Here is a 19,504-nt window from a genome sequence, read left to right as displayed (position 1 = left end):
ATATTTACCTTTACCAGTGAGATTTATAGTTTCATATGTTTTCCTGTTACTAATTACTACCCTTTTATTTCAGCTTAAAGAAGTCCCTTTAACATTTCTTGCAAGGCCTAGTGGTGATGGACTCCTTCAGCTTTTGCTTGTCTGGAAAACTCTCTACCTCTCCTTCAGTTTTGAAGGAGGACAACTTTGCCAGGTGTAAAGCAATTTTTGGTTGGCAATTTTTTTCTTTCAGCTCTTTGAATATATTATACCACTCCCTCCTGGCCTGCAAAGTTTCTGCTGAGAAATCTGCTGACAGTCTTATGGGGGTTCCCAAGTTGTTTTTCTCTTGTTGCTTTTAAGATTCTTTCCTTGTCTTCAGCTTTGACAATTTAAGTATAATGTCTTGGTGTGGGTTTCTCTGGGTTCATCTTGTTTGGATTCACGGGACTTCCTGAATCTGGAAGTTTGTTTCCTTCCCCAGGATAAGGAGGTTTTCAGCCATTATTTATTCAAATAAGTTTTCTGTCCCTTCCTCTTTCTCTTCTCCTCTGGGATCTCTATAATGTGAATATTGGTCCTTTTGATGTCCCTTAAGTCCCTTAATCTATCTTCACTGATTTTTAAATTTAATTTTAAACTTTTATATTGGAGTATAGTTGATTAACAATGTTGTGCTAGTTTCAGGTGTACAGCAGAGTGATTCAGTTATACATGTATATATTCTTTTTCAATATCTTCACTGTTTTTAATTATTCTTTCCTTTTGCTGCTCTGAATGAATGAGTTCTACTGTCTTTGAGTTTGCTGAGCCTTTCTTCTGCTTCATCTAGTCTGCTGTTGAATCCTTCTATTGCATTTTTCAGTTCAGTTATTGCATGCTCTGAGACTTCTATTTTGTACTTCCTTATATTTTCTATCTCTTAGTTGAGATTCTCACTTTGTTCAGGCATTCTTCTGACCTTGGTGATCATCTTTATGACTGTTACTTTGAACTTTTGTCAGGTAAATCACTTATCTCCATTTCATTAAAGTGTTCTTGTGAGGGTTTCTCTTTTTGTTTCATTTGGAACATATTCCTATGTTTCTTCATTTTCCTTAACCCTCTGTGTTGGTTTCTATGCATTAGATAAAACAGCCACCTCTCCTAGTGTCTCATGTAAGAGATGAACCATATTGTCCAACCCTTCCCTATCTCTTCGTTATCTCTCACAGCTTTGTGATTGTTCAAGCAGCCTACTTTGTTCTTAGTGGTTCCTAGTAGTTGAGGGTGTGCCAAGACCTGTCAGCCTTCCAAAGGGAAGGATCTCAGTCTGCACCTAGGTTCAGGCTGATTGGAAGCCAGACCCTCAGGCAGCAACTTTTAAAGTGTGCAAATACATCTCTTTAAGGGGAAGAATGGAAAAAGGGTGTTTCTGTATGCTTTCTTTGCACTTAGCCCTGGGCTGATAATCCAGTTAAGAACTGTTTGTTTACTACTGTCCTGTTAAACCCATGAACACAAGCCCCACTGGCCACTTGCTTTCAATTCTTTTGGGTATAGACCCAGAATGGAATTTCTAGATCATATGGTAATTCTGTTTTTACTTTGTTGAGGAACCACTGTTTTCCATAGCAGCTGCACCATTTTACATTCCCATACATAGTACCATAAGGTTCCAAATTCTCCATTTCCTCACCAACACTTATTATTTTCTTTCTTTTTTTTTTTAATAGTAGCCACCCTAATGGGTGTGAGGTGGTATCTCGTAGTTATTTTTTCCCTTTTTTATTGCATTAAAACATACATAACAGGGGCTTCCCTGGTGGCACAGTGGTTGAGGGTCCGCCTGTCGATGCAGGGGGACACAGATTCGTGCCCCGGTCTGGGAGGATCCCCCATGCCGTGGAGCGGCTGGGCCCGTGAGCCATGGCCGCTGAGCCTGCGCGTCCGGAGCCTGTGCTCTGCAACGGGAGGGACCACAACAGTGAGAGGCCCGCGTACAGCAAAAAAACAAAAACAAACAACAACGACAACAAAATACATAATATAAAATTTACTCTCTTAACCATTTTTTGAAATAATTTTTAAAAAATAAATTTTTTTTTTGGCTGCGTTGGGTCTTTGTTGCTGTGCTGCTGTGCATGCAGGCTTTCTCTAGTTGTGGTGAGTGGGGACTACTCTTTGTTGCAGTACGTGGGCTTCTCATTGCAGTGACTTCTCTTGTTGTGGAGCACAGGCTCTAGGCATGTGGTTTTCAGTAGTTGTGGCACAAGGGCTCAGTAGTTGTGGCTCGTGGGCTCTAGGGCGCAGGCTCAGTAGTTGTGGTGCATGGGCTTAGTTGCTCCGTGGCATGTGGGATCTTCCTGGACCAGGGCTTGAACCCATGTCCCCTGCATTGGCAGGCAGATTCTTAACCATTGCACCACCAGGGAAGCCCCTGTCTTAACAATTTTTAAGAATATAATTCAGTAGTGTTAAATACATTCCTAATGTGCACCCATCACCACCACCTAGCCCCATAACTCTTTTCATCTTGTAAAACTGAAACTCTATATTTATTAAACAATAACTCCTTATTCTCCCCTCCCCCTAGCCCATGGTAACCACCATTCTTCTTTCTGTCTTTATAATTTTGACTACACTAAGTACATCATATAAGTGGAATCATAAAGTATTTGTTTTTTCATGAATGGCTTATTACACTTAGCATAATGTCCTCAAGGTTTAACCATGTTGTAACATATGTCAAAATTTCCTTCCTTTTTAAGGCTAATAATATTCCCTTGTATGTATATACCACATTTTGCTTATCCATTTATTCATTGATGGACACTTGGATTGCTTCCACGTTTTAGCCATTATGAATAATGCTGCTGTGAACATGGTTGTGCAAATATCTCTTTGAGACCCTGCCTTCAACTCTTTTGGGTATATACCCAGTAGATGAATTACTGGGTCATATGGTAGTTCTAATTTTAATTTTTGGGGGGGATCTCCATACTGTTTTCCACAGTGGCTGTACCATTTAATACGTTCCATCAACAGTGCACAAGTGTTCTAATTTCTCCACATCCTTGCCAACAGTTGTTTTCTTCCTCCCCTCCTTCCTTCCTTCCTTTCATGGTGCCATCGTAATCAGTTTGAGGGAGTATAGCATTGTAGTTTTGATTTGCGTTTCCCTAATGATGAGTGGTGTTGAGCATCTTTTTGCACGCTTATTGGCCATTCATATACCTTCTTAGGAGAAACGTCTATTCAGAGCCCTTTGCCCATTTATTAGTCGGGTTGTTTGTTTTTTGTTGTTGAGTTTTAGAAGTTCCTTATATATTCCTCATATTAACACTTTGTGCATTGAAGAGTTTTGGCACCCTTGTTGGAATCATTTTACTATATATGTGAGCATTTACTTCTGGGCTGTCTCTTCTATTCCACTGGTCTAAATGTCTGTCTTTATGCCAGTACCACATTCTTTTATCATAGTCGTGTAATAACTTAAAAGGTTTTGAAATAACGAAGTGCGAGAACCCCAACTTCGTCTCTCTTTTTTCAGAATTGTTTTGGCTATTCCAGGGTTCCTTGAGATTCAATATGGATTTTAGGATGGATTTTTCTATTTCTGCAAAAAACGCTGTTGGGATCTTGATAGAGATTGTATTAAATCTTCAGATCACTTTGGGTAGTATTTGCATCTTAACAATATTAAATCTTCTATTCCATGTACCTGGGATGTCTTTCCATTTATTTTAGTCTTCATTAATTTCTTTCAGCAACATTTTGCATTTTTCAGGGCACATGTCTTTTACCTCCTTGGTTAAGTTTATTCCTGAGTATTTTATTCTCTTGATGCTAGTGTAAATGAAATTTTCTTAATTTCCTTTTCGGATTGTTCATTGTTAGTTAGATACACAACTGATTTTGTATCCTGCAACTTTGTTACATTCGTTTATTCTAACAGTTTTTTTGTGTTTAATCTTTAAGGTTTTCAACATACATTAAGTTCATATCATCTGCAAACAGAAATAATTTTACTTCTTCCTTTCCAATTTGGATGCCTTTTCTTTTTTTTCCTAATTGCTCTGTCTAGGACAGTGTTGAATAGAAGTGGTGGAAGTGGGCATCCTTGCCTTGTTCCTGATCTCAGAGGAAAAGCTTTCAGTCTTTCCCCATTATGATGTTACCTGTGTACTTTCCATATATGACCTTTATTATGTTAAGATAGTTTTCTTCTAATCCATAGTTTGTTGAGGAACTGCTTTTGCCTTTTCCTTTTTCCTCTATCCTCAATCCAGATGGAGACCAGCTGGTCACCTTCCTTCATGTAATAACCTTTCCTGCGTTTGGGGGTGGGCACCTAAAAGAAGGCAGCTTCAGTTTTTCTTCTTCAGAGAATTTGCCGAAGTTCTCTTCCCCTTTCCATTCATTTATCCACTTACAATGCAAATCTTTGTTGAGGCAGCACTGAGTGCCAGGCATGGGCATGGTGCTTTCCTGTCCACAGGAGGTTTCACATATGTTTTCTCAACCTTCACGGGAGCCATCTGACATAAGAATGATTTCTGTCTATATTCAGAATGCAGAGGGGCTTGCCCCAGGCAGAGCCAGCTCCTACAACTCCTTGCCCTAATCTATTAACCCCAAGCTGCTGCTGTTTCTTTGTCCTGCCCTTAAGCTATGTTTCTGACCCCTGGGCAAGTGCCTCCTATCCCCTCTGAGCTGGCTGTGATCAAGGTGGTAAGGGCCCAGGTCCAATCCTGAAGTCTGCTTTTCTCTCCTTGGGTTCACAGAGGTCCTGGGCCTACGTCAAGAAGTGTAAAACCAACATGCGTCCAAATCGGGCTTTGGTGGCTCAGCTGTCAGAGTGGGAGAAGGTTATCCTTGGAGACAGCGTCACAGACATCTTGGATCCACTCTACTGATTTTCTCTGTGGCCCAGCTATGGGTCCAGAAGAACCTGCCTTGGGAGCTTTTTGTGGGTAGTGGGCCAGGGTGTGTAACCAGGAATGAGAAGGCCTTTGCTGCCTGGAGCCTTGTGTCAGCCTCCCGCAGTGCTTCTTCCCAGGTTCCTCATTTGTGCTAGCACAGGAGGTGCTCAGACTCAGCGAGAACCCCCATCCCTGGGGCATCGTGGACCCACCCCCACTGCACTCCTGAGGCTGCTTCTGGAGGAGCATCTGGTGCCAGAGCAGCTGCCCCTCATGTCCCCCATAACGTGGACCCTTTGGAGGCTGCTGGGTGGGAGCTCCAAGGGTTCTCCCAGCCTTGTGTTGTTCCACAGGGGATGTCACAATGCCCACCCATGGGCGGAGATCCCCCAGCCCCAGAGATGCCAAGCTCAGCCTTGGCTCAGGCCGCAGGCTACACAGCTTTGAGAGGCTCCTGGCACAAGGGCATACCCTCGCCTCATCCCCAGTTTCAGCATCCCTACTGCTCCATCACCTGTACAGATGTCCTTTCCTTGCTCCTCACTCATTTTTGCCTGGCTGTGTTCACCAAGAAGAGACTCTCACCCTCCCATCCCTCACAACCAGGTTTCTAGAAATTCCTCGGGTCTCAAAAGGAATTTTCCTCTGACTGCGCTTCTGAGTGCTGGCAGCACCCACAGAACGGGCCTGGAGTCAGGAGACAAGGGGACTGATGGAGAATTTAACATGTCGGTCCACGTTCATCCAGCAAACATTCCCTGACACCTGGGCAGGGCTGAGGACATACAGGTGAACGCCATGTTGCCTCCTAGGACTCTTTGCAGAGGGTTAGAGTAGCACTCCCCCGTGCCCCAACAGGAGCCCACGCCCTCAAAGAGTGGGGTTTTGCCAGAGGGGTAAGGGCTTTTCAGGCAGTGCAGCCTTTAGTCGGGACTTGAACTGGAACAGAGCCTGGGATGGCTGCAGAGCGATGGCTTAGGGACCTCCTGGCAGGAAGGGCAGAGCCATTGGAAAGTGTTCAGCAGGGACATGGTGGGGATTCGCCTTGTGTTTTAGTCAGGGCAGTCTGGTGGCTGTGGTAAGGGACACTAGCGGTGAACTTGGAGACAGGGAGACAGTAAAGGGGCCCTTGTAAAAATCCAAGCGAGATAAGAGGCTCGGAATTCCCTCCCTGCCAAAGATCAGCTTCCCAAGGGGAAAGTGTTTGAGGCAGGTGGCACCTCCCTGGGCCTTGGTTTACTCCCTGCCTGACAGGCAAGGACACTGCTGGCTGCACCACACAGTTGGCGCCACCAGGAGTGCCCCGGTTGGGGGCTGCCACCACCCTCCGAGCTGGGAGCAGCCGGGCGTAGGGCCCTCGGAGCACGTGGCCCCGCCCCCGCCCCTGGCCCGGATTGGCTCAGGCAGGGGGCGGGGCCAGCGCGCTCGCCGCTCCAGGCTTTTCCGCATTGGTGGTCGCGGCGGCTCGAGCCCGGAAGCTGACGGGGGCGGAGGCGGCGGAGGCGGAGGCGCCTCGAGCCCGCCGGGGTTGCGGCTCTGTCTTCGACTCGGCTCGTCCGGCTCACGGAACGGCAGCAATGCATCCCCCGCCTCCGGGCCCGTTGGGCGACTGCCTGCGGGACTGGGAGGAGCTCCAGCAGGACTTCCACGGCATCCAGGTAAGTGCTGATGCGGTCCCCCATTGGTTCCGAGCCATGTCTATCTGGCTCTGGGTCAAGGGTCGGTTAGCCCCGGGTCGGGCAGCGGGAGCTCGGGGTCAGGGGTCGGGGACCCTGGTGTCGCTCCCGACGGCGGCGAGGCCCCGGGTCTTGGTGTCCCCGGTTGGACCCTCCCCTCGGCCTCAAATGAATGTTCGGCAGCGGGACCTCTTCCCCGCGCGGCCGCCGCGACCCCGGAGTGACCCCACTGACCCAGGCGGACCTCCGGCCTCCCTCTGAGGCCTCGGAAAGAGGCCCCGACTCCGACCCGGTCCCCTTCCAGGAGAGTCCGAGCTGACCGGGGCCAGTCTTGTGTCAGTTATGAGCAAATGCGCCGTGGGTGCCGGCCCGGGCCGGATCGGCGAGGAGCGCCTTCCCCGCCCTCGGGCCGCGCGGTCTGGGCTGAGTGTGGCTGGGGAGCAGTCCGGGAGGCAGCCTGGCCTAGGTCGGGGTAAGTGGTGTTTAGGTGAAGTCCCTGGATGGGGGCGGGGCCCATCCAGGGTGAAGGACAGCTCCCACCAGAGACAGAACCACGTGGCTGATGCAGGGAGTGAGGGGAAAAGTGGGTGGGCCAGACCCTGCCGAGAGACCTCACGGGCGACGGGGATTGGAATCTCTCTGAGACCAGTGGGAAGCCAAGGGAGGAATCGTCTGGATCTGGCTGCTGTGGGCCACTGTGCTGTTCTGTGGGAAGGCAGACAGGAGAGCGTGGTGGCTGGGGGTAGGCCGAGGTTGCCCCTCCTGGGCATGAGAAACAAGACCCAGGCAGGGTAGAGCCCAGCTCAGCTGGGCACTTGGTCAGGACTTTGCCTCTCCTGGACTGGTTCCAGCCCTTTCCTGTCCACGTTGAAGCCTGACTGCCCCTGGCCTGGCCAAGCTGCTGCCATTAGTGCTTCCCAGCTTGGTCACCACTGTCCTGGCCTCAGCCCCTGCCTGACGTTCCTCACACTGCTCCTTGCCCCATCTCTAGGCTGTTCCTTCTCAAGACTTACCCATTGGGGCAAAGTGCTCTGGGAAGCCTTGGGTCAAAGGTGTTGGGGGAAGAGTAGAGGAATGGTCTTATAGCAAGAGGTCCAAGGGCTAAAGCCTGATGACCTTTACTCTGGGAGGAAGATGCTGGGAGTGCCAGAGCAGCAGGTATCTTGGACAACCTCATCTTCCCCTGCACTTGCAGGCTATGTGGGCAGGAGTATCTGAGCGGGCCAGGGATGGCTTTAGGTAGCCTGCTTGGGCCAGAAGGTAGACCCATGAGCCTAGAATCCAGATTCAGGACAGGCCAGAGAGGGGTGGGAACAACTAGTAGATGGGCTGAGGCTAAGAAAAGCTTCAGAGAACTCCTCTGTTTCTGGGAGAGCGGTACTGTGGGGGCTTCTGGGCTTACAGGGAGACCCCTGCCTCCTTGCCTGCCTTGGAGAGAGAGTACCCTCAGGGAGTTCCCTGGGCTGGCACAGCTGGCTGTCTCCTTTCCTGCTGAGACCCTCCCAAGGAGCCCTGGAGGAGTCCATGCCCCACCTCCTTCCCAGCAGGCTCTGGCTCGGGAGCCCACTAGCCAGCCTGAGCCTTACCCCGACCTGGTTCTCAGGAGACCCACCGGCTGTACCGCCTGAAGCTGGAGGAGCTGACCAAGCTGCAGAACAACTGTACCAGCTCCATTACTCGGCAGAAGAAGCAGCTCCAGGAGCTGGCCCTTGTCCTGAAGAAGTTAGGACCCATCCCCATATACTCCCCCATGCCCTCCCATACCTCATCATACCCACCCCCCCATACCCTGTGGCCTCGGACTGGGGGTGGGTGTGTGACCTGGTGGGGTAGAGAGCTGGCACTGACTCCCAGATGTCCCTGGGCATGGCTTCTCCCCTCTCTGGTTGCATTTGCTCTCCTGCCGCGCAGGTGTCAGGTGTGATTCACACGTGGGGGTCCCCTGTTCTGACTCTGGCTTCTGTGGCCGCACCTGCAGATGTAAACCCTCCCTCCCGTCAGAGGCCGAGAAAGCTGCGCAGGAGCTGGAAAACCAGATCAAGGAGCGCCAAGGCCTTTTCTTTGATATGGAGGCCTACTTGCCCAAGCAGAATGGGTGAGGTTCCTCCCCCAGCTCTGTTCACAGCCATTTCTGAGAGGGAGGCCTGAAGCGCCGTCTTCCTCTGCTTGGCTTCCTGCACCCACTCTGGGCTGACCAGTGAGACACAGTCCTAGCTCAGGGACAGCCTGAGTGACAGTGACAGCTCACTGCAATGAGTGCTTTGTGAGGGAAGTATAGGGAATGGGGGGAGCACAGTGAGGGGTACCTAACTACTTGGGAGGTCGGAGAAAGCCTCCTGGAGTAGGTGATGCCTGAGCTGAGTCATAAGGATAAAGAGGAGTGAGCCAGGCAGACATGGGAAGGCGGAAATAGTAGGTGTCACGGCCATAGCTCGCAGGAGGAGGTGAGAGGTTGCGATGAGACCAGAGGGGGAGCCAGCCTGCAGAGCTTCCCTCTGGCCCAGTGGGCAGGGGAGAGTGACAGGTCAGTCATGCACTTAGATCAGCTGCAGACACAGCAGAGAACATGGCAGAAGCCTAGGTTTAGGGAAAACAATCCCGCAGAGACCCCAGGCAGCAAGACACCTGGGAGAGAGCGTGTTCCAGAAGGCAAGGAAGGGAGGCCTGGCCAGTAGCCTCCGATCAGTTGGCCCGGGGCAGCGTGGGAGGCAGTCAGGTGCAATGCAGAAGGGGAAATGTTTCCTGGAAGTCAGGGTGACCTTGGAGAGAACCGCTTCACAGGAGCGTAGGGGTGGAAGTTGATACTGGGGATGACAGAAGAGCTGAGGATAAGCCAAGTTTAGGCCTTGCTTCAGAAGCTTGGCTGTGAGTAGAAGGAGAAACTGGCAACGAGAAACCGGTGGCTAGGACTTGGCATGAGAGTTGAGGAGTGGCTTTTGTTTGGGTGTGTGGGTGTAAGTTTGTACATAGGAAAGACTTGAGCATATCTACCTGCTGAGAGGTGGGCCAGCAGAGGGAGAGACCCAGAAGAGGTGCCCTAAACAATGGAGGGAAGTCCCTGGGGAGGTGGGAAAGGGTGGGTGTAGGCCCTTGTTTTCTGGGATGGGGGGGTGCAGAGATGAGGGTGAGGAGGCAGGCAGGGGAGATGTCACCTGCCCGGACGGGGACAGGTTGGAGGATTTGGGAGAGGGTTGGACAAGGCCACTGCTGAGAATGGGAGAGGGAGCCCGTGGCGATGCTGAGAGGCAGCCTGGTCCCAGTCCCCGCTGTGCCCCATAATCTCTTCACTGCCTCAGGCAAGTCCCTGAACTCCTCTGAGCCTGTGCATACGGCTCGAGTGTGAACAAGAGCCCCTGTGGGAACAGCTGCTTAACACGACTGTAGCTTTCAGTCACCTCACGGAGTTCCTCTGGCAGAGAAGGACGAGACAAGCTTAGATGGTGGGGTGATGGCAATGCAAGGATTGGCAAGAAAGTGGTTCCGTGTTATGGAGGAGGGCTTGGTGACTCAGCTGGCTCGGGAAGGGAGACCAGGGTCAGGAGGGCCTGGGAGCCTCAGTGAGGGAGAGGGTCCTTGTGGGTGGGAGACTGGGCGCTCAGGGGTCAGAATATAGCCAGGGTTTCCGAGGAGGCCCTTTTGGGTTGGGAGGAGGGTGGTGTGGTCACAGGTGTGGGTTGCTGCAGTGGACTTGGGGCTGAAGGCTACCTCTCCTCACCTGGTGTTCCCTCCCCCAGGTTGTATCTGAGCCTGGTTCTGGGCAATGTCAACGTGACACTCCTGAGCAAGCAGGCTAAGTAATTTGTTGTCGTGGGCGGGGTCTCAACCCTACTCCCCGTCCCCTGCCCCAGGCCCCTTCCAGTCTGCCCCAGCTTCCCTGGCTAAGCTTGGGGTTCAGGGGCTGCTCCCCCATGCTGGCCCCATGCCACCACAGCAGTGTGTCCAGAGGCGTGGGTGGGCCCTGCCATCATCCCAGCCTGTCCCATGAGTGTGTACCCCTCGCTCCTCCCCAGGTTTGCCTACAAAGACGAGTACGAGAAGTTCAAGCTCTACCTCACCATCATCCTCATCCTCATCTCCTTCACCTGCCGCTTCCTCCTCAACTCCAGGTGGGTGTCCTGCTGCACGGGGCTGGACCCTGTGCCCTCTCCAGGCTCTGGCACCAACCTTCTGTACCCCTCCCTAGGGTGACAGACGCTGCCTTCAACTTCCTGCTGGTCTGGTATTATTGCACCCTGACCATCCGTGAGAGCATCCTCATCAACAACGGCTCCCGGTGGGCGAGGGCCGGAGCCTGGCTCCTGGGGGTGGGGGGTGGGGGGAGTGACACTGGAGCTGCCCTAGAAAGCGGGGTGGGGGCGGCGGGTGCCGTGGCCCTCTGAGAAGCGGAACTGGCTGGGGTACTGGTTTCTTCCCACTTCCTGTCCCGGAGCACTGATCCTGGGGGCTGAGGGGACAGGAGTGACGGTGGCTTCCTGACGCAGGATCAAAGGCTGGTGGGTTTTCCATCATTACGTGTCCACGTTCCTGTCAGGAGTCATGCTGACATGGTGAGTGGCCCAGCTTGGTCCTAGGGTCTCCGGGGGAGCCGGGGCAGGGAGAGGTGGCATCCCCGAGCCCTGACCCCTTCCTCTGCTCTCTGCCTTAGGCCCGAGGGCCTCATGTACCAGAAGTTCCGGAACCAGTTCCTGTCCTTCTCCATGTACCAGAGTGAGTGTCTCAGAGGTCCTGCTGAGCTTGGGACCGGCCCCCCCTAGGAGGGGCGGGAAAGAGACTTGGGACTCCAGCCCAGTCCTGATGTCCCCCCGCCCTCCAGGCTTCGTGCAGTTCCTCCAGTATTACTACCAGAGCGGCTGTCTGTACCGCCTGCGGGCCCTGGGCGAGAGGCACACCATGGACCTCACTGTGGGTGAGTCGGGCGTGGCCGCCCCTCTCTGGAATCCTGACGGGGGAGCTGGAAGGGCAAAGTCCTTTCCTCTTGACCTGGGCCTGAGTGATGGGGTCGTCTCTGTCCTGGTTGTGGTCCCTGCAGAGGGCTTCCAGTCCTGGATGTGGCGGGGCCTCACCTTCCTGCTGCCCTTCCTCTTCTTTGGACACGTAAGTTGTACCTCTGTCCCTGTCCATCGGGCTGTCTGTCCCCAGCTCTGATTCGAACAGGGACTGTGTGTAAAAACCGCCCTCCCTCCCAGTTCTGGCAGCTTTTCAACGCGCTGACGTTGTTCAACCTGGCCCGGGACCCCGAGTGCAAGGAGTGGCAGGTGAGCCGGGCCCCTGGAGAGGACGCCGGGAGGGCCGGGCCTGGCTTCTGTCCTGACCCCGATTCCTCCCCCAGGTGCTCATGTGTGGCTTCCCCTTCCTCCTCCTCTTCCTTGGCAATTTCTTCACCACCCTGCGGGTTGTACACCAGAAGTTCCACAACCAGCAGCACGGGAGCAAGAAAGAATGAGGCTGGGCCTTCCCTGCCTGCTGGCACAGCCCTCTACGGCACCCCCGGCCTGGAAGGGGCTTCTGAACCCCATGTGTTGAGGGGGTGGGGGCTCCTCTCGTCTGGGAGGGTCTGTCTGCTCTTCCCTGGGTTTTGTGGGCTCTGTGGGCCCTGAAGGCGGCGCTGGAGAGGAAGACCCGGGCCTGTGTCCCCGCCTGCGGGAGCCGGGGGCCAGCGACCTCAATAAAGGGTGAGAGGCTCAGAGTGGCTCGGTGTGTGTTCTCCTGCTGGTAAGACAGGGGTCTTGGGGTTCCTGAGGTCTCTCTGGGGTCTGAATTAAGGAGTCCTGGTGGAGGCCCCAGATCTATGCAAGTAATACCTGGCAACTACAGAAAACAGAACTTTATTCCAAGGGCCAGAGGTTATTTAAAATTATTTACACTCATTGAAAATCACGGGGAGGGGCCAGGCCCCACTCAGCTGAGAGGAGCAGCCCCTCCTGTTCAGCCAGCGAGGGCCCGAGGTGTTCACGGAGCATCAGCCCGGTCACCCGTAGCCACGCCCCCTGGGGCTGGCGGGTCCGAGGGTACAGCTCAGGCCTGGAGCAGTCTCTGTCAGTCACTGGGCCTGCCTCCTGTGGCAGGGCCAGCAGAACCCACCTAGGCGACTGGCAGAGGGGAGCGAGGAAAGCGATCACGTTGGGGAGCGAGTCTGTAGGGCGTGCAGAGCAGAGCAAGGCGGCCCGGGTGCTCCTAGCTCCACACGTCCAGGGAGTAGCGGCCCTTGGTCATCAGCTTCTTGACATAGTCCACGGCCTGGGCGTGCTCCATGGCCCCCTGCTCGGCCACGATGTCGTAGAAGGTGTTCTGCACGTCCCTCGCCATGTTCCGAGCGTCCCTGGGGGCGGGAAGGAGGTGGCACTGGGGGCTGGGCAGGGGTCCCCCTCCCCCCACGGGCAGGTAGGCCCTGTCCCCGCCCCGCCTCTGCCCTCACTCACCCACAGACGTAGATGTGGGCGCCCCCGTCGTGGATCAGCTTCCAGAGGTGCTCCCTGTCCCTCTTCAGCAAGTGCTGCACGTAGACCTGGGGGTAGGGGCACCTGTGAGGAGGGCTGGTCACACCACCCTCCGCCCTGCGGGGCCCTGCCCGCGGCCTCACCTTCTGGGGCTGCTCCCGGGAGAAGGCCACGTTGAGCTGGGTGAGGGCGCCGTCCTGGTGGAGCTTGGCCAGCTCCTCGCGGTACAGGTAGTCCTCGTCAGAGCGGCGGCAGCCGTAGTAGAGCAGCGTCTCCCCCACCTCCTTGCCTGGGGCAGCAGCAGTCAGGGGAATATGGGACGCCGGTCCCGCCCCCGCTGCCCGCCCGCCTGCCCGCCGAGGGCCCGTACACTCACCCTGCTGCCTCAGCCAGGCCCGCTCCTGGACGAAGCCTATGAAGGGGGCAACCCCGGTGCCGGGGCCCACCATGATGACAGGTACGGTGGCCTTGAAGGGCAGGCGGAACTGGGACTTGCGCACGAACATGGGCACCAGGGCCCTGTGGCCGTTCTCCCCGGAGGGCTCCTTGGCCCGCAGCCAGCTGGTGGCCACGCCCTTGTTAACGCGGCCAGACTGGGTTTCATACTCCACAGCCACCGCACAGATGTGCACGGAGTTGGGGTGGACCTGGCGGGGCGGCAGGGTCGGAGTGAGCGTGGTGATGCCGGAGGCCCCCTCCCTCCTGCCACCCACCCTGCCGCGGGGGGTCCCTGCTCAGCGCCTCTTTACACCCTTCGCGGCGCCCAAACCTGTTCAAAGGTCCCTTCCTGGCAGCTCTCCTGACTGGCTCTCGGCACTGGGGCCGGACAGCAGTTTGCAGTCTTACAGTCCAGCCTACTGGACACACAGCCCAGGAGTCTCGAGTGAACTGCCCTGGGCACCGGGGGCAGAGCTGGGGCTGTGGCCCAGGGACCCCGGTCCCTCCAAGGAGCCAACACTATGTCTCCTATAAGCGGGCAGGCCTGGAGCCCACACCTTGGAGGACGAGGCGATGGAGTAGTAGCGGGCCTGGAGACGAGGCAGCAGCTCACACAAGTGGTCGATGGGGGGCCGCAGGGACGAGTAGTCCTGCAGGATGGCCAGGATGTGCCTTCGAGCCTCGACCACCCAGCTCAGGTACAGCTCCTGGGGAGATGCAAACGTAGGTGAGACACGGGGACCTAGGGGACAGGGCTGAAGTGGGGCCCAGGCAGCCTGGGGAATGGCCCGGGGGTGCTGGCTGGGAGCCGCGGTGCGGGGCTGAGGCGGTGGCGGGCGCTGGGGTGTGGGTGGCAGGCCCACCTTGCCCTCGCCCGAGGAGGAGGCCATCTTGCGCAGCTGCTCCTGTTCCGAGGGCTCTGAGGCGTACTGGGCCAGCTCGTAGAGCACGTTGGTGCGGGGCGGGTTGGTGATATCCAGGTAGTAGGTGAGGGCCGTGCGGTAGGAGGTGGGGCAGGGGAACGGGTGCTTCTTGTTGGAGTCTTCTGTAGGGAGAGAGCAGGCAGGGTTCGGGGTTAGTGGCCGCACCCGGGATGGGTGGGGTGCCACGGGATGGGGTGGGCAAAGCCTCAGGCCTGCTCTCACTGGAAGCAAGACCAGCTCTTTCTGGTCCTTCCTTGACTTTGGGGGCAAAGCCTCAGGCTTCGGCCACCCTCAAGCTTCACGCTGGACAAGTCGTCTTCATCAGAGGCAGGATATTGCCGGGGTAGGCCTGGCAGTCACTGTCCCCACCCAGGAGAATCAGCCCCTTCGGGCACCCTTCCCCTGCCAAGAGCTGCTCAGAGACAGGGCTGTAGAGGGGGAGCTCCCCAAGTGTGTCCTGCCTGCCTGCGGGCTGGACCTGGTCCACTGTGGGGGGGTGGCGCTCCAGGCTCATGACTGTGCGATGCCAATACCGGGCCTTCAGCTGTGACAGCAGAGCTCCCTCCAGGTCGGTTTTTATGCTTGGACACATGTGGAGGTCTGTGCATGGGTCACCCAAGGGCCAAGCTATGGGGGCAGCATCCTGTACACTCAGGGGCAGCTGCTGGCACAGACCCCCCCACCAGCCCTTGCCAGGGTCCTTCTACTACCACAGTCAACAGGCTGGCTTTACTGACAGCTCCCCACAAGCAGGCTAGAGCTGGACTGGACCCAGGAGCAACTCCATCTCTTAGAGGCATGACTGCAGGGGCGTTTATTCCTGTGCACAAATGAGCCCCGTGGAACCGCGAGGCTGCCGAGCCACATGGAGAGGAGAGGGCCTGGCCCAGGACGGCTCAGCCTTTAGGGGTTTGGGTCTGTTTTGGGGAGGGGTTTGAACTTGGTACTGAAGTGTGACCTACGTACAGTGTACAAGTCACAGTGCAATGCCTGATGGATTTTCATGAACTGAAAGTCCTCGTGTGCCCAGCACCCACACCAAGTAGCAGGTGTTCCCTGCGCCCAGGCGCCCTCTTGTGTGAGCCCAGAAGCCAGGGCTCAGGCCTTGCACTACAGGGGCAGGTGTGGGCGCTTCTGCAGCCCCACTGCTGCCTCTAGTTGAGCCTCTGCAGCCTTCTCTCTAAGCAGCTCTCGGCAGTGAACGGCTCTCCACAGGGGCCCAGAGTCTCCTGGGGCAGAGGGAGCACCAACACCCCTCCTGACCCCCAGCAAGGTCCTGCCTCAGATGGCACAAGAGACATGCCCCCCAGTGCAAGAAAGGCCCACATGTGCACTACCGACCGTGAGTGCACTGCCGGCACAGTGAGATCTGATACAAATGAGCCTCCTTTCACGCAGCTCCTCTCGAGGCTGACTCGGGAGCTGCTCAGGTCAGGTCACTGAGGACAAGAGTGAGCGGGGCAGGGCCAGGCCGTGCTGGGCCCCAGGTCAGTGGGCAGCCCTGCCCCATGGTAGTGCCCCTTGCACTCTGAGCACCCTGAATGGGCCTGGAGGGCCATCAGGATTGTTGACTCGGATCCCTGGGTTCACAGGTGAGGAGACCCTGGAGCCAGAGAGGACCTTCAGCAGCCAGTTGTGGCTCTCTTCCCTGTAGGACACGGGCTGGCTCTGTCTCCAGGCACCCGCACTCCCTCAAGGGAGTATGGCGGTGAGGGGATGGGGGAACTCCAAAAGGGAGAGTGCCAGACCCTGCAGCCACCTCTTCCCCCAGCCCTGAGTTTGTTCTACAGCCTGTAACTGGGGTCTTGGTTATGAGGGCTTCTAGGGCACCAGGCTTTAGGCCGAAGCAGAAGTTCAACCTATGGACCTTGCCAAGGGGCCCATTCCCACCAGCCACCTCAGGCCCAGGTAGGTAGGGAGGCCTGGATCCCAGGACTCACCGTCAAGATTGTTCAGGGACATGATAACGTCCAGGTCGGCACCCAGGATCTCGCCGAGCTGGTTGACCAGGGCAGAGTCGTTGGCTGGGTAAACAGCCACGTGGTCTCCAGATTCATACCTGGGGGAGATGCGAGGCTCAGGAGGAGGGTGGAAGACAGCTCTGCACCCAAACAGGAGGCCTGAGTGAAAGGTTTGAGGGCGTGGGGGGTGGCAGCAGCTGATACCTGATTTTGGAGTCTGAGATGTCTAATTCCAGGTGCATGAAGTGTCGCTCGGTTCCCTGGTTCAGCTTCCGGTTGGTGGTGACGACAGCCAAGAAGGCGTTCTTGGCGTCGAAGGGGCTGGGTGGGGAGAGCAGCTCAGTGACTGGCCAGGCCTCCAGTCTGAATCTTCCCACCCCAAGGGACACTTCTGGCCACACAGGACACAGGAAACATCAGAGCTGGCCTCCAAGGGTCACGAGGACACCTCTCCAATTAGGTAGTGGCCTTTCCCAGCCTAATCCACAGCGGTGCTCCTGGCAACCCGCAAGGGGGTACAACTAGGCTATCAGTGTCCCCTCTTACAGACACGGAAACTGAGGCTGGTCCCTAAAAACCTGGGGGACCCTCCACACTCTGCACACATTGGTGAGCAGAGCACAAGGAGGGCCAGGCCCTTGAAGGTGGCTCCCCAGGACGGAAGGGGCCTGGGTTCCGAGTGACTGTGGAGCAAAGCCCCCTCCCCAACGTGCCCAGGACTGTACGTGAGCAGGAGAGAGGCTTTCACTCTGTGAAGCCACTGAAATGTCGGGCTTTCCGGCTACAGCTGCAGCAGGGCTGCTGGTCTCAAAGCCTGGTGGTTCTAGGAGGTCTTTCCTGGGCGGCTCCAGCAGGATTCTGGGTGGCACCCAGGGGCAAGTCAGGGGCCCCAGAGAAGAACACTATGTTTCTGGACATATGTCCAGACGTCAAGGCAGATTTTTAAGGAAGCGAGCCCTTTTGCCCAAGTTCCACCTAGACCCAGAGCTGAACTCACTGTCCTGGTCCAGGGACTGGTGGGTACCCCCCACCCCAGGGTATTTACAGGGAAAATGAAGTACAAGCTGAGCAAGGGCCAGTCCCCCCAAGGCCACGCCCTGGGCGGAGGGACCGCTGGGAGCGGAGTGGAGGGGTCCCCAGGGCCCCGGGGTCAGAGCAGCCTCCGATCTCTCTCTGCTCCAGGCCTCACGCCCTCCTGTGCGGTGGAGATGGAAATGGAGGTGCCCTCACCCGGGCCCACTCCTGGATGTGGGGGTAAGGAAGCCCCACAGGACAGGGCCTGGGAGGACAGGCCCTGCAGGGACGCACAGGACAGGCAGCTGTCCGGCCCCAGCCACGCTCTCTACTCACGGTTTCTGGTTCTCATAGCTCTTCAGGCGGCCCATTTCGCCCACGTACACCTTGGCCACGTCTATGTCTGTGTGGACCACAAGCTCATACTGGCGAATGCTGCAAAGGGGAGACGCAGGGTGAGGCGGGGGGCGGGGGGCGGGAGGGGGCCGGGTCCCAAGGAGAGAGTGAGGCTGTGAGGCGATGGGACGTGCGGCGAGGGCTGCGGGGCCAGACGTGACCCACAAGGAAGGAGACGCGTGAGCATGGGAGGCAGGAGGGGCCAGCACAGCGTGCTCGGAGGGCGGGGTGGCCCGTCAGCAGGCCCGAGGCTCTGCCCTGAGGAGGCCAGGAAGCCCGCCCTGACCGTCACCTGCAGGCACAGCCCAAGCGCTTAGGCCCGCGCCCCTGCCGCAGCCTCCTCCAGCCCCACCACACACGCCAGTCCAGTACCCACCCTCGGCAGGCAGCACCCGAGGCCCCGGCCCACCTGCGCACACTCACCTGGACTCCTCTCCAGTGGCTTCCACCCCTAAGTGCTCGCACACGGCCGGCCAGAACTGCTCTCGCCACGTGATGAAGTCCTCCTCCAGGCTGGGGACGAGAGGGGATGAGCCAGGCTCCAGATGGGGCTGCCGGGAGAGCTCGGACTCTGTCCCATCACCCCTCCAAGCTGGAGGGTTCATTTCACGCCAGCCCACCCAGTGACGTAACCCAGGGCATCAGGAAGCGTCCAGAGGGTCTGCAGTAACCACGGGAGGCCCCATCTGAGCCGGGTGAGCCGGGAGGGTGTGGATGAGCAAAGAACGTGGGGACTGGCGATGGGGGGATGGCCTTCCCTCCCCTGTGGTGAGGCGGGTCACGGAGTTGCGCTGACATCATGGCTCTGCCCTCTCCTCCTGTGCCCCGGCCAGCCCTAACCTGTAGCTCCTGACACACGACAGCCCAGGGGGGCGTGCAAGGGCGGGGGCCCTGGAGGGGGGTCACTTACTTCCCGTCGTCGTCGCCCAGCCCCAGATCAAAGATCCGCTGGGCCCCGAGCTGCTCCAGCCGCTTGTCCACATACTTGCCCATGGCGTTGAAGTGCTCATAGGTCTTGTTCCCAAGGCCAAACACCTGTGTGCATGAGGGGCCAGTGGTCAGCGGTCCCTGCCAGACACCTTGCACTGTAAGGCCCCAGAGGCGGCTTTGTTTTGGTGACCTGCAGTCCAAGCCCCTCCTCAACCACCTTGGCCTTGACCCTGGCGGCAGCAGGGGGGGTTCACCCTGCCCATTCAAGATTCTCCTTGCCCAGCCGAATCTTGGTCAGCCCACCGCCCTTCTCTTGCCTTCAGTCTCCAGCAGCACATGCTCCCGAGCAAAGTGGGGCTGGGACATGGGAGGGGGAGCTCTTGGGCCGGGCCCGGGCGCAAGACAGGGTCGCCCCATGAGCGGCCTTCCTGGGATTCCCTGCCACGAGCTCCCTACCAGGCCCTCAGCTCGAAGCTGCTGTCCTGGCACCTGGGCCTGCCCTAGCTGATCAAACGAGGTGAGAACCGGAGGAGTTCCTCTTGGACACGGGTTCCGGAGGTTGCACAAGCCCACATGGGTGACTCACCGCATACTTGACCCCAGAGAGGTCCACGTCCGTCTCCTGAAGCCAGTCATAGAAGTCCTGGGCATTGTCAGTGGGGTCCCCCTCGCCGTAGGTGGCCATGCAGAACACTGCCAGGGCGTTCTCAATCTCTGACAGGCTGCTCAGGTCGCCCTGGGGAGACAAAGGCAGGGCCAGGCCCAGCAACCAAGACTAAGCCTGCTCCCAGCAGGGGTGCAGATGGGCGAGTCAAGGGTTCACGTGGACGGGGTGCATTTCAAGAG

The 19,504-nt window shown here is 56.7% G+C and overlaps 3 protein-coding genes across 18 annotated transcripts in view; 2 read left to right on the top strand and 1 right to left on the bottom strand.

Annotated features, from left to right (window-relative positions):
- The window catches only part of STYXL1 (serine/threonine/tyrosine interacting like 1), a 64,021-nt gene extending 59,010 nt beyond the window's left edge, over nt 1-5,011 (top strand). For 12 of the 14 annotated variants that reach the window (XM_049699724.1, XM_033426361.2, XM_033426362.2 and 9 more), the window contains one exon: nt 4,746-5,011. In XM_049699724.1, coding sequence (XP_049555681.1) covers nt 4,746-4,877 — 132 coding nt within the window. In that variant the 3' untranslated portion in view covers nt 4,878-5,011. Of the gene's footprint in view, nt 1-73; nt 92-4,745 lie in introns of those variants that run through there. The other 2 variants (XM_033426363.2, XM_049699727.1) reach the window with 2 other exon arrangements.
- On the top strand, nt 4,925-12,243 carry TMEM120A (transmembrane protein 120A). 2 transcript variants are annotated; one of them, XM_012532627.3, is made up of 12 exons: nt 4,925-6,541; nt 8,163-8,281; nt 8,538-8,654; nt 10,294-10,353; nt 10,570-10,665; nt 10,743-10,832; nt 11,041-11,106; nt 11,205-11,266; nt 11,373-11,465; nt 11,589-11,653; nt 11,746-11,814; nt 11,964-12,243. In XM_012532627.3, exons 1-12 carry the CDS (start codon nt 6,461-6,463, stop codon nt 12,000-12,002), a joined length of 957 nt encoding a protein of 318 aa, XP_012388081.1. In that variant the 5' UTR covers nt 4,925-6,460; the 3' UTR covers nt 12,003-12,243. The 2 variants fall into 2 exon arrangements, with proteins under 2 accessions (XP_012388081.1, XP_004268861.1); XM_004268813.4 differs by having other exon boundaries at nt 4,930-6,541; nt 11,889-12,243.
- A 125-nt stretch (nt 12,244-12,368) lies between these two features.
- The window catches only part of LOC101286608 (NADPH--cytochrome P450 reductase), a 58,596-nt gene continuing 51,460 nt past the window's right edge, over nt 12,369-19,504 (bottom strand). Inside the window, exons 5-16 of one of the 2 annotated variants that reach the window (XM_012532721.3) lie at nt 19,245-19,394; nt 18,639-18,763; nt 18,152-18,241; nt 17,669-17,767; nt 16,523-16,639; nt 16,298-16,416; nt 14,298-14,479; nt 13,992-14,141; nt 13,373-13,643; nt 13,140-13,285; nt 12,979-13,064; nt 12,369-12,878 (exon numbers count right to left, since the gene is read on the bottom strand). In XM_012532721.3, coding sequence (XP_012388175.1) covers nt 12,734-12,878; nt 12,979-13,064; nt 13,140-13,285; nt 13,373-13,643; nt 13,992-14,141; nt 14,298-14,479; nt 16,298-16,416; nt 16,523-16,639; nt 17,669-17,767; nt 18,152-18,241; nt 18,639-18,763; nt 19,245-19,394 — 1,680 coding nt within the window. In that variant the 3' untranslated portion in view covers nt 12,369-12,733. The remainder of the gene's footprint in view (nt 12,879-12,978; nt 13,065-13,139; nt 13,286-13,372; nt 13,644-13,991; nt 14,142-14,297; nt 14,480-16,297; nt 16,417-16,522; nt 16,640-17,668; nt 17,768-18,151; nt 18,242-18,638; nt 18,764-19,244; nt 19,395-19,504) is intronic. The other variant, XM_049699722.1, reaches the window with a different exon arrangement.

Source organism: Orcinus orca, chromosome 16, assembly GCF_937001465.1.
Source record: "Orcinus orca chromosome 16, mOrcOrc1.1, whole genome shotgun sequence".
NCBI classification, from domain to species: Eukaryota; Metazoa; Chordata; class Mammalia; order Artiodactyla; family Delphinidae; genus Orcinus; species Orcinus orca.
This window is presented reverse-complemented; position numbering and strand designations above follow the sequence as displayed.